The sequence below is a fragment of the Diprion similis genome, chromosome 8 (genome assembly GCF_021155765.1).
Source record: "Diprion similis isolate iyDipSimi1 chromosome 8, iyDipSimi1.1, whole genome shotgun sequence".
NCBI classification, from domain to species: Eukaryota; Metazoa; Arthropoda; class Insecta; order Hymenoptera; family Diprionidae; genus Diprion; species Diprion similis.
This window is the reverse complement of record NC_060112.1, coordinates 6050290-6062712: the sequence shown is the minus strand read 5'-3', so window position 1 is coordinate 6062712 and position 12423 is coordinate 6050290. Positions and strand designations below refer to the sequence as shown.

Below are 12423 nucleotides of genomic sequence, written 5' to 3'. Positions count from 1 at the left end.
TGCAGGTTAGGTATTGTACGAAAAAATTTATATACGACTGCATGGTGCAGTCTGTTAAAAAATTTAATACATTGAAGTCATATAAAAACATAGATTTTCAATCGAAAATATGTTATACCAACTTTTCCAGGATAAATCAAATTAATCCAAAACCTTTCCAAAATTTTAGGAACAATTCTTGTTTTCCAGGATAATTTCAGGATTTAAGGATGCGTAAGGAACATTAGACACCCTACATGCACATATAATATACGTTTTAGTGGTCGAACGTGCCTGGGTTGCGTCTTGTGTACCGAATTTGTGCACAGTTTGACCCCAGAACGACAGACCGGAGTGGATGTCCACCCCAGGCGAACATGAAACTATACGCTACTGTGTTTCGAATGTGATACTATAGACTCAGGACCTGAACCCACGGCGTGTGAGGACCTAAGTTCACTCAGCGGCGTTCAATTTTTTCTGTATGGCTTGGTGATAGGCTGAACTGAACGTAGTTTAAACTTCGATTAACGTTGGACTTTGGAGGAATCGGGCCGAGAATCCAGTGAATATTTTGGCCACGTGATACAACGCATTAAATTTTCCATTTTATTATAATCTCTGAACATAGTTTCTAAAGATTTGAAAGTCTGGTGCCCTTGCGGCGTTCAATTTTATCTGTATGGCTTGGGGATAGGCTAAACTGAATCTAGTTTAAACTTCGATTAACGTTGGAGGAATCGGGCCGAGAAGCCAGTGAACATTTTGGTCACGTGATACGACACACCGAATTTTCCATTTTATTATACTCTCTGAACATAGTTTCTAAAGATTCGAAAGTCTGGTGTCCTTGCGGCGTGACCTTTGTTTTGGGCGCGTGCCTGAAAGGGATGAAAAAAAAATGAACTCACGTTAAATGAACCAGGCTACGGTTGATATTTTTCGAGAATCTAAATTGGTGATAATGTTACGGAAAGGAAGGGACAGGTATATCTTTGAGAACGTTCTTCGTTTACTACATTACTACATATCATCCTACTTTGACTTTAAAAAAAGTTGGCTATTTTATATAAACGATAATAATATTTCAATGCTCCGTGTATAAATTTTAAAGATGACATACTGATGAAATGTTATTGTCTCTGACCTAATTACAGATACAGACTACATTGCAGTACTAAATGGACCGTTGTATGGATCACAGCATTCAAAGTTAGCAATGGTGTGAAAGAATCTAAACAGGTGCTACGAAGTCTACTGCATTCAAATTATGAAGCAACACGGAGGCGGTAAGTAAAAATCGATGTGGTTTTGAAATGCGGTGATGATTACAGCATTAAATTCTTGCTGATATTGGATTCTGCTCAGTCATTTGATGTATTTATTTAATACTTGTGCTTATTTAATAAGCCTTCCTGCATCAAAAGTCACAGAAATATTTTTTTTTTTTTTTTTTGAGTCGATGGGCAGTTTTACGTGCCATGAAATCCGTTTCTTGTATATTACGCGTATCGAATGGTACGTATTGAACCAAATATGTTACCATCGGGTTTACCGTGATATGTCGATAAAAAAATGTCAGACCTTGCCCGTCAAGTGACGGTTAGCGTTCTGTCGCGTTGTGTTCCTCGGTCGGTAATAAAGTGAGAGCTGTGCAAGGCTAGGCTCGAATTAACTCGGCCCAGCTCGGCCTGAGCGAGCTCCATTCCACTTCGTTTCATCGGTTTCATCGCGAATACGAGTTGGCACGGACGTTGGAGTAGAATCGTTGCGAGTCAGTGCGGCCGAGAATTAGAAGATTGCAGAAATTACACCCTCGTGAGCACGAAAATGGCGTTGGCTCTTGGAATGTGCGAAACGCCGGGTTGCAAGGCGGTGGCGAGTCTCCAGTGTCCGACTTGTCTGAAGATTGGAATACAAGGATCGTATTTCTGCTCTCAGGTAGGTTTTCGCTATTATTAAATACTTCTAGGTTAGGAACCGTCTCTTCGTTTTTTTTCCATTCCTTTTTCTTACTTAGCCTTTTTGTTCATTTTAAGTTTCTTCCAGCCGATTACTCGCTTTATTTTTAGTTCGTTAAGCGCATTTGAAATGGTAATTGAATATATTCTAAACATCGGTCAATTAACTCGTGCAGAGCTTACATTACTGTACAAAACTGGTGATTATAATCATCACGTATTTCTCGATCTGTATTCAAAATGTATGTCTGTGATTTTCCCTATGAATTTCAACTACTTTTCTATTTTATTTAAAGTTACGTTTTTTAACTAATTTTTGAGACAACTAACACACTTACGCACAATCACTCGATTGTCGAGATAATAGTTTTTTTTAACTCACATTTCTTGGATAAAAGTTCTGACGCCTCGTCATTGAATCACCTTTTTACCATTGAATGTTCACTCGAGTCCTTTTATATTCTATTTCTTCAACATCTTGCAATTTGCGTTTCAATTGGCATCTGCGCAAATGATGAGATTACATCGTCGGCTTCAAAGCTTTTATATCGTTTTATTTTGCGCCACTGAACAATGACTCCAATAACGAACAAATATATTCGTGCATGTCGCTATGTTTGCTGCAAACTTTGTTGATCGGTATGAACAATATTCATATTTCATTGTTATTGTGATGGTGGTAGAAAACTGATAAGACTTAATACAAGATGTGAAGTATTTGATAATCTTGTTGCAAAGAATTGATAACTGTAGGTAATTTGAACTAAATCGTGTAAGAATTCCTTTTCCAATTAATAACATCGTCTTAACCTGTCTTTATAATTTCATGTCAACTCAACGGTAAGATAATTATTATGATTTTATTATCAAACTAAAATCAATTTGTATGTACTTGAAATTCTATATATTTCCATTTACTTCTTCAGGACTGTTTCAAAGGCAGTTGGAAAACTCACAAAGTGATTCACCAGCTTGCTAGTGAGTATATTATTTCATCGCCAACTGTCAATCAACAATAGACATAGAAATGTATTGATTTTATAAAAATCTATTGACATTTCAATGCAGTCGCTTAAGCCAAATTGTTTGTCATTAATTCCAAAGTGTTGTAATACACATTTACACAATATGTATGTTGAAAATAAGAAGGTTGAGCAAAATTTAGCGAGATAATGATCTTTGATCATTCGTGTTTGAGTTTTAATCGAATCGTTACTGACAGTTAAAAAATAATTTTAGAGGGTGAAAACGGCAGTAAATCGTCAGGTGATTACAATCCGTGGCCGTCGTATCACTTTACTGGAAAATTACGTCCATACAGAAGAGAGCCACGTCGCGAAGTACCAGAGAGGATCGGTCGTCCGGATTACGCTACTCATCCAACTGGGGTTCCACTCAGTGAACAAGCGGTTAGAAGTTCAGCTCAAATCAAAGTACTCGACGATGAGGAAATTGAAGGAATGCGAGTCGCTTGCAAGGTATCAAATAATAATTCTCAAACCAGATTGTTGACATTACATTTGTGTGGTCTTTCAATTAACTCGCCTAACGTAATTTGACTCATGTTTTTCTTGTCAAAGAATATTCAAATTTGTGTTTTCATTGACAATTCCACTATTCGTCAAGTCTTATCTGTCTAAAATCAAACTAGACATGTTTGTATGTCATAAATGAGACAGGAATTTGTGGAATGCGTATGTTGAGCTTTTATTTGATACTTTGCTGATCACTGACGTCAAATTTCATCCTTTCTGCCACCTGCAGCTGGGACGAGAGGTGCTGGACGAGGCTGCACGCGTCTGCGATGTCGGTGTTACAACTGCGGAGATAGACAGAATTGTGCACGAGGCGTGCATAGAGAGGGATTGTTATCCTTCTCCCATGAACTATTACGAGTTTCCCGCGAGCTGTTGCACGTCTGTTAACGAAGTTATCTGTCACGGTATCCCAGATACGAGGCCTCTGGAGGATGGCGATATTTGCAACGGTAAATTGGTTTCGATTTCCAGCCCTGAACTTGTTTGTCAAAATCTTTCCCAAGGATCTTTCTCGTAGTAAAAACATACTGAATTGTCTACATCAAGAAAAGTAACTGTCATGATATCGTTTTACAGCAAATATTCCGAAACTTTTTCAGACAAAATTGATTCTCCCATTCCACTTACCCTGGCTTGATTGTTTTAGTCGACGTCACCGTTTATCACAACGGATTTCATGGAGATTTGAACGAGACGTTTTTGGTCGGTAACGTCAAGCCGGAGATAAAGAAATTGGTCGAAGTCACTTACGAGTGCCTTAGCAAGGCGATAGATATCGTTAAGCCGGGTGAAAAGTATCGCGAGATCGGTAACGTGATTCAAAAGCACGCTCAGGCTCATGGACTCAGCGTTGTTCGCAGCTACTGCGGACATGGAATTCACCGTCTTTTTCATACAGCTCCCAACGTCCCTCATTACGCCAGTGAGTATACAGAAAAACTTTATTGCGACTTCCGTCATACTTTACGCATGACTTTTTCACATACAGAAAACAAGGCGGTCGGTGTGATGAAGGCAGGGCATTGTTTTACTATCGAACCAATGATTTCGCAAGGCAGTTGGAAGGACGAAATGTGGCCAGATAATTGGACTGCTGTTACGACCAACGGATTGTGGTCTGCGCAGTTTGAACAGACTTTGCTAGTGACCGACACGGGATGCGATATACTTACAAAACGTTTGGAGAAAAATGGACAACCTCACTTTATGGATCACATTTAGTAAACGTTGAGAATATATTCAGGGAAACGAAAGACGAAAAACGAAGAACAAGTAATTTAAAAACGCATTTAATAAACCAAACGCCAAGGGTCTGTTACAGTAGGAGGATTGCATAATTATAACCGAATGTATGAAAATAGAGGGTTCGCCTGGAGAAGATGAATGTGTACCGGTGTAAATAATGGGATTGATTCAATGTCTTATTATTTCGTTACCAAAGTATGAAGTAAAACGTTCTTTCAAATACGGTATCAAATGGGCTACTTTACTTTCAATGGATCGGCACTTGTGCTTTCCATTTTCATTCAGCATTTCACGAGACTGCAGCAAACTTTATTCTATATAACATTGCTAAATTCATAGAGCTTGATTTGTTTTGAGAACCTTGTCTAACGTTTTTTTCTTTCCTTTGAAAAAACCCGATATAGACGTGGTTTTACGTTATGCGTAAATAAATCCGCACGTTCGTACATCAGATCATTTAACTTGGATCTGCCTTGTTGTTTTTAAATTATCTCACTTTGATTTGTGTGATTTTTTCCTACTTGAGTTAAATCTGCTACATATTCACCGACATTAAGATTATCAGAAAAACAAGTTTTCAACCAACGTCACTAATAACAATGTAAATTTTGTGCAAACGTGGAAAAAACTGGAAAATTTTTCTCGACTAATTCGATGAATTTCTTTCTCAATGGAAATTCTTTGTACAGCATTTAGCCACATACCAGTTGAGAAAAGATGACTGGCCATGAGACCTGATCAGTCGAATTGCCGCAAAATGTCTCGTATGCGTATATTGATAAAAATAGATGTTTTCCTTCCAGCTTCCGTATCATGTTTTCATGAAGTTAAATGAACTGTTAATCTCCATGCTCGTTTCTTTCACTCTATTTATAGATACATTGTCATGAATTCGCCTATTCATGATACCATAGTGTAAGTCACAACGGGTGAAACATATTAAAAATTATCAGATAGAATTTCCTCGTTGCAGAAGACATAAAAAATGTTGCGACAATACGTGATTTTCATTTACTCAGATCAATGAAGTTTTGCTTATTTATTATTGAATTGATCCACCGTTGTTTTATCTCCCCAGAAAAAATATTCAGTAAAATTTGTTTCTCATATATCATTGCTATTTTTTGTTCGTTGCTTTACTTCAGCGAATTTTAGTACCATCGAACTATTACGATGTAAAAGATGGAAAGAATAATATAGGGATTATCGAAATGATAGGTCGTTATTTCGTTTGTCATTTTATTTCGCCCCCCCCCCCCCTTTTTTTTTAAAACAAAATTTGACCCTACAAAAACGCGTTTAGAATTTTTTTGTTCCGTTTCATCATCACGTCTTTTCGTCTGAGGAAAAGTATACATATACATACCATACAATACGTACGGAATATTAAGGTCTTGATTATGGGAATTATAGAAAATACCACGTAACTGTTTTGCAATTAGTAATCTGTACATACAGAATAAGCTTTGTTTAATCGATTAATATGAAGAAAAAAAAAATACCTAGGGAACCGGGAAAAGGTAGAAAAATAACAATATCGATGATATTGCGAAAATATTAAGTCCGATTTATTTTAAAACACTAAATTTAATATAATAAATACATCAGTGGACAAATAAATAAATAAATAAATAAATAATTAACTAATATTATTGTAGCTCTCAATAATTCAGTACGAGGTATGAAATCCTTTCGAGGGTCAATTTTCCACGCGGTTTGTGTGATGGTTTGTTCCTTTACAGTGCTCACCGTTTCTTAATCGTGAGTTGGGGAGAGGGGGACTACAAAAAAAAAAAAGATCTTGAAACAAGGACTAAGTGAAAAATTTTCCAAATGTAATCAATCGCGTTAGTATAATATTTTCTCTCCATCTTCCGGTTTTATACGATCCTAAAACTGCGAAATATCGTTATCCACGAATGAATTAAATTGCGTTGTCCAAAGAGCAACTTCTTTACCGTTGATAAATATTGTGCTTTTTATAAGAACTAAACTATCAAAATGTTGAAGAAAAACCAACTAATTGTCGCAAGTAAGAAATCGTCGTTTCATTTATGAAAAATTCGTTGTTCCGTTCTCTTTTTTTCTCTTTTCGAAAAAATCCAAAGTCGACAAAACATGTGAAAAAAACAACCACAGACGTTACTGTTCCTCGGTAGGAGCCGTAAAAAAGGTTGAGCAAAAACTCCTCAAGTCTTTACTCTTACTTGATTATTGGTTCTTTGCCGTTGCGATACGTGATCCGAATTCCGAGTCTTGATTCTGACCGTATCCCTCCTGTTCCCCTATGTTTCCGGTTCGCTGTTCCTCCTCCTGATTATCCTCGTACTCGTACTCCTCCCTGATCGTCGCTCCCTTGTTCGATTCCGCTTCACCGTTCCTAAAATTTCTTTGTCCAGCTTCATCTTCTCCATAGTCTTCCAGGTCCGGCACCATTATCCTCAGCGGTCTCTTGTCCTCCGAGTTCTGTCGATCATCGTCATCGTCGCCTTGGGCCTCGTCGTCCCTCTGGCCATCCCGATGCCGCTGCTGCTGCTGTTGAATGTACCTAATCTCTTGGTACCTGGACTCTTCGTCCTCCCCGGGATCTCGGACCTCGTAATTTTCCTCCTTGTGATTTGGGGGAAGAAGCGAAGAAGAACCCTGTTGCTTTCTCAACTGACCCAGAAGATGGCTGTTCACGTTCCCAGCTGCGGCCAGGGCCGCCAACTTCTCTGCTGCCTCTCTACTTGGCAGGGTTGTGTAGAACTGAGTCGAAAGACTTCCGTCCTCCGGTCCACCAACCTGCGCAAAGTAGGTCGACTGAGCGCCTTGATGCTGTTGCTGTTGCTGTTGCTGTTGCTGCTGGGGCTGTTTCACATCTTCGTAGCCCGTATCCAGAACGCTGTTCTCCGAGTTCTCCGCCACCCTGGTCAAACCCGTGTCGCGAGCATCGGGTTCCAAGCTGTAATCAGCGGTGACTCGACCGCTGCCGTAATCCCGATCAACGAATATATTTTGGTGCTGTTGTTGAAGTTGTTGTAATTGTTGTTGCTGCTGTTGTTGCTGTTGTTGCAGGAGCAGCTTGTTGGCCTGTTCGTCGTAGTTGAAGGAGTGCATCTGCGGCTGGGAGAACTGAACCGGAAATAGCTGATCAAGCTGCTGCTGCTGCTGCTGCTGCTGCTGGGTGGCCGAGTACTGGTCACCAAGCTGCTGAGGAAAACTGTTCAGCAGATCGTAAAGCTGGTTCGCAGAGAGCGGTGGATCCGCCGGTGCCGGGTGCCCGACGTGGAGTTCGGGGCTCCGCTGCTGGTCAGTCGATTGCGGCGCGACTCCTTGTCCTGGAAAACCGACGTGGAGAGAACTGTGCAGGTTCGTCTGCATGGCCCCGTTCGACTGGCCGAAACCGACGAGGGCGGTGTTGGAAGGCACAGCGGCAAAAACGTCGCCGTTTTGGGCCGATCCACCACCGGCTGTCAGTCTACCGACGTCGAAATCTGGGGTCAGGAAGGCCCCCGGCTGGGCTGAGGTCCTGAAATCCTGGTGCCCGATCTCGTTCGTCTCTGTCACCTCGTAGCGGTGGATAATCGGTGAGGGACTCGTCGAACCTGCTACAGTGACCCTCTGCATCTGCGGAGAGGCGCCGAAGACGTTGGCCTGGGGGCTGCCTGCAGGAGACATTGACGGCATATAGTCCTGGCTCGGAGACTGCGGGTAATCACCCTGCGATTGCAGGTTGAACGGCTTGTCTGCGGGGCCCAGATTCGGGGCCGGAATCGTGTGGATCGGACCCTTATCGTCGTCCGTTTGGGCCGCGTGATGCGACGGCGGTGACATCGCCTGGTCTGGTCTGTACTCCGGACTGTACTCGGTCACCTTGTTCATCGAGTGGAACTCCTTCACTGGTCCTCGCTGAGGCAGCGAGCCTTGATTCGAAAGCGGACCCATCATTGACTGCGATTTCCAAGATGGTGGTGCTCCGAACATTGCCGGCCTCCGCACTCTGTCGAGATTTAGATTTATAAGCACAGGTCATCAGAGCCGATAACCAAAGTGAAAATGCTGTGTGAATGTGTTGCCACATGGTTTTTAACTCTTCATTTGCTTATGGGGTCATTTTGATCACAAATTTTTCTTTGATATACTTGAATAGCACTGAACGGTATGGATAACTTGAAACATATTTTATTTTTCCTAATCTGACTATACATGCTTAAAGTTTCATCAATTTACTGCAAAAAGTATATATATATATACCTTCTTTTTCAAAAAGTGCATAATTGGTGAAAGTGTGCAGATGAAGAGTTAATCATTTTTTTTCTTTGCTTCTACTTTCGGCTAGTCTATTGATGATACAAAAGCGTGAATTCCTAACGGTATTAAATCGTCGGATGTATTGGAAATTTTGTATCCCCGTTCGTTCTTTGGTACGCTTTCACAGCATTATGAGAACCACTGCTTGAACTGCTTGTCTTAATGATAGACGGTGCTTTATGAATTCTCGAATGTGCAGAGGACGCAGTGCTAATCCGTGCCGGGAAACAATTGAAGGAACAAAATTAGCACATACGTAATACATTCCCCTAATATTGTCAAGGTATCTTCTAAAGGTCCATTTCGTTTTTTCTTGCATGTGATCTTTGAATGGAATTGTAACTCGGTTTTTTTGTCAGAAAATTGTGAACTCTTTGTCTCTCTTTGAATTATGTTTTCGAAAAGCTATAATAAACTGCAAAAGTATGCTCTGAAACAGCCAGTTTTCATACACTTCAAGTTTCGACAGTCTTCTTCAAAAACTTCCCCGATAGCACAAGAAATTCTCATTTCAAGAACTCATTTAAAGCATGTCTTAACTGCTACTTTTTGACGTCTCTAAGGCTCTAAGCTCATCTTCGAGCCATGAAGACACGTCAGAAAATAGCGACTTCAACTTTTTGACGACTTCAAGTTTTGTGATATCTAAGTTAATTTTCGTAGCTTGACATTGAGTTTTGATGAAAACTTCTTCCAAGCAATAGATCTAATTAGCAATGTTTTAATAACTTTGAAGGAGTTGAGTTATGACTATACTGACGACACGTTTTCAGAAAAACTATCATATCCGAAAGATGAAATCCAGACCTTTGCAAGCATTGTGATACTTGAGTCCCAAGTTTCTATCAAACGAGCTTCAAAATGCGAGAAAAATATCACTTAATAAAATCGTTATGATGACCTGGAATCACGCATATATCATACTCACGGATTTGGCGGAGGGTATCTGTAATTCGTTGGCTTATAAATCGGACGGTTGTAGTTCGGTTTGTAGCCGGGAGGTCCGGCGTTCATGTGAACCGAATTGCCCATCGATATCCTCGGTCCCGTCGGCCACGATTTCTTGTATATCGGGGGCTGCTGATTGCGGTATTTGTACCTGGCAAGCGCCACGGACCAAAGAGAGGCGCAGACACAGGTTGCGAGTAGCCAACGAACCCAATTTATCGCCTGAAATTATAAAACCAAATTTGCAATCATGTAGGTTAATACTTTATAGTCCGGTGCTGTTTTCACTTTTTTACTATAACTAAAAAATCTGCTTCTGGGTTCAAAATGAAAATTAGTCTTGTACCTGTAAATAAATCCACTTTGTATTATCGTCACTCGACTTACTACAATTTCTTTCAACTATTGAGATAATTTCATGATTTTTACAACAGTGAAATCGACGTCAAGACCTTATTTGACTGTAAAAAATGTAGTTAATTAAACAAAGAGATTCCATGTAGCAATTAATCAGAAAAATTTTCTCAGTACATGAATTCACAGATCTGGACAGTGTATACCATCGACAGTTCTTGTAATCCACTTTCTTAATCGTTTCTATTGCGCGGCGGTCTCACCATTTTTGGAATCAGAATCTATCATGCGATGCTGGTCGCCGTATAGATACCATTTGTATGTCGATCTTATAAGGCCTATACCGTACCTGCTGACCATACAACTGGTTAGAAATTGGAAAGCAACGAGAACCCGATGCACCACACTAGTTTACGCACTAGTGTGTTCATATGTACTGTATATACAGTGAATCGCGTGTAGATGAACTTACTACGCGTGATTTAGAAAATCCATCAAGTTTCTCCGTGCTCGATCTGTGTCGCCTTGCGTGAAAGATGTGGAAATGAAATGGAATTCATTAATTGAAAAAAGAAAACAACGTGTAACGATCATGATCAAAGCTACCGTATATATTACATATATATATATATATAGGCTAATTCGATGATTATTCAAACTCACATGAAAATTCTCGATAGTATAGATTACAAAGTACACATCTCGGTTTTCGTCACAAGATAGTAAAAAATATAGCGTAGCAAATAGCGAAGAACGAAACCTAAATCAAAAAAAATATTCTACTCGTCACTGTCAATCCGGACGTTGATTAAGCGCGTTATAATCACGCATCGAAGAAGAAGAAAGAACCGTTTTCGTTTAGGCTGTATATATTTAATCAAGTATCGTTTAATTCTAATGAAGCGTTCTTTCATCGTTTTTTCATCATTTCCCTCTTCAGTTTATCGGTATCTTCTCACTCTTCGTAACCAGTAATCATTATTCACATTACGCGAGACCGCGACGTGTGTAGCTCATCATGCCCACCAAACCATGGCTGTGACACACTGTCCTACTATTTTAAACCATGCTGCGTGTACGCGACGTGCAGTGCATATATACCTATACACATATATATATATACATCCATATTTTTTCAACACGTTTCGTTTGTTAAACGCGTGAAAAAATCACTGACTGTGACGCTTCACGTCATTTTAAACGATATCTAATTACATTCTATCTCAGATTTTATTTTTTTTTTTTTTTTTTATTATGGGGGGATTTTGAGCCAATTTCGTTTTTAAATTAGTCCTAATATACCGTCTAACTAAGGATCCTAAACCGGGTGTTCGAATAGATTTGACTTACCTTCATGGTCGGAGAGACGAGTTGTTGTGGCCTTGAACCTTGACCTTGGAGACTTAGGTCACTGGATAGATTTTTCCTTTTTTTTTTCAGGAACAACTCGGTGCACTAGACTGTGTTTTCGGATTCAGAGTATCGGAACTCGACACTTTTGGGGGGGAATAATATCGAAGTTTGACTGACGAGAATGACCGATGAGAAAGCAGTGAGCGTTCTGTCCGCAATTAGGTCATTGTCCTGCATTTATACCTCTACTTCCTTCTCTCCTTCTTTACTCGACGGTTGGTCGCATCGCGATGTCATGTCGCACCGAATGCCGTCGCTTCTATTACCTCCTCCTCCTCCTCCTTCTTGGTTATCTTCATAAATTTTTTTTGTACACGCATAATGATGTACTCGCGCACAGCTTCCGTTGCTCTTGACCACTTTGACCATCTCACGATAATCGATCTTTCTTCGTCGTTCTCGTTTCCGTTCTAGTACGCTACTTCGGTATCGATTTATGATCAGCTGAAAAGATTGGTCTGACAAAAATAACGATATTTTTTAATCATTTTACTCCGTGTGATATTTTAAGGGTAGGTGGGGCAAAGTGGGCTTCTTAAAAAAATTATGCCTAAAATCAGAATAAAGTGCTTAGAGTGATCATGATTTTCTTGGTTAATTTTATCTCTTGTTATTTAAATTATTTCAGGAAGCCCAGTTTGCCCCTAAATTTTTTGAGATATCAGAAATTTTAAGGTGCACACTTTGCCCCG

The 12423-nt window shown here is 39.9% G+C and overlaps 2 protein-coding genes across 4 annotated transcripts; one reads left to right on the top strand and one right to left on the bottom strand.

The window, feature by feature from the left end:
- The first annotated feature begins 1709 nt into the window (after positions 1-1709).
- On the top strand, positions 1710-4740 carry LOC124408640 (methionine aminopeptidase 1). The gene is made up of 6 exons (XM_046885729.1): positions 1710-1920; positions 2867-2918; positions 3180-3418; positions 3705-3927; positions 4125-4400; positions 4467-4740. Exons 1-6 carry the CDS (start codon positions 1810-1812, stop codon positions 4697-4699), a joined length of 1134 nt encoding a protein of 377 aa, XP_046741685.1. The 5' UTR covers positions 1710-1809; the 3' UTR covers positions 4700-4740.
- Positions 4741-6742: 2002 nt separating this feature from the next.
- Positions 6743-11719, bottom strand: LOC124408638 (histone-lysine N-methyltransferase 2D-like). Of its 3 annotated transcripts, XM_046885727.1 has the most exons (4): positions 11669-11719; positions 9945-10186; positions 7721-8705; positions 6743-7567 (listed from the first exon to the last, which is right to left on the bottom strand). In XM_046885727.1, the coding sequence occupies exons 1-4, from the start codon at positions 11672-11674 to the stop codon at positions 6935-6937; spliced, it is 1866 nt and encodes a 621-aa protein (XP_046741683.1). In that variant the 5' UTR covers positions 11675-11719; the 3' UTR covers positions 6743-6934. The 3 variants fall into 3 exon arrangements, with proteins under 3 accessions (XP_046741683.1, XP_046741681.1, XP_046741682.1); XM_046885725.1 differs by having other exon boundaries at positions 6743-8705; XM_046885726.1 differs by lacking the exon at positions 11669-11719 and adding an exon at positions 10582-10659 and having other exon boundaries at positions 6743-8705.
- Positions 11720-12423: the final 704 nt, after the last annotated feature.

What these genes read in the sequence shown, in the direction of transcription:
- LOC124408640 (XM_046885729.1), top strand. Translation starts at nt 1,810, where the DNA reads ATGGCGTTGGCTCTTGGAATGTGCGAAACGCCGGGTTGCAAGGCGGTG. An exon ending in GAATGCGAGTCGCTTGCAAG is followed by an intron (nt 3,419 to 3,704) that starts GTATCAAATAAT and finishes TGCCACCTGCAG; the next exon opens with CTGGGACGAGAGGTGCTGGA. An exon ending in CAACGTCCCTCATTACGCCA is followed by an intron (nt 4,401 to 4,466) that starts GTGAGTATACAG and finishes TTTCACATACAG; the next exon opens with AAAACAAGGCGGTCGGTGTG.
- LOC124408638 (XM_046885725.1), bottom strand. An exon ending in AGATACCCTCCGCCAAATCC is followed by an intron (nt 8,706 to 9,944) that starts GTGAGTATGATA and finishes AAATCTCGACAG; the next exon opens with AGTGCGGAGGCCGGCAATGT.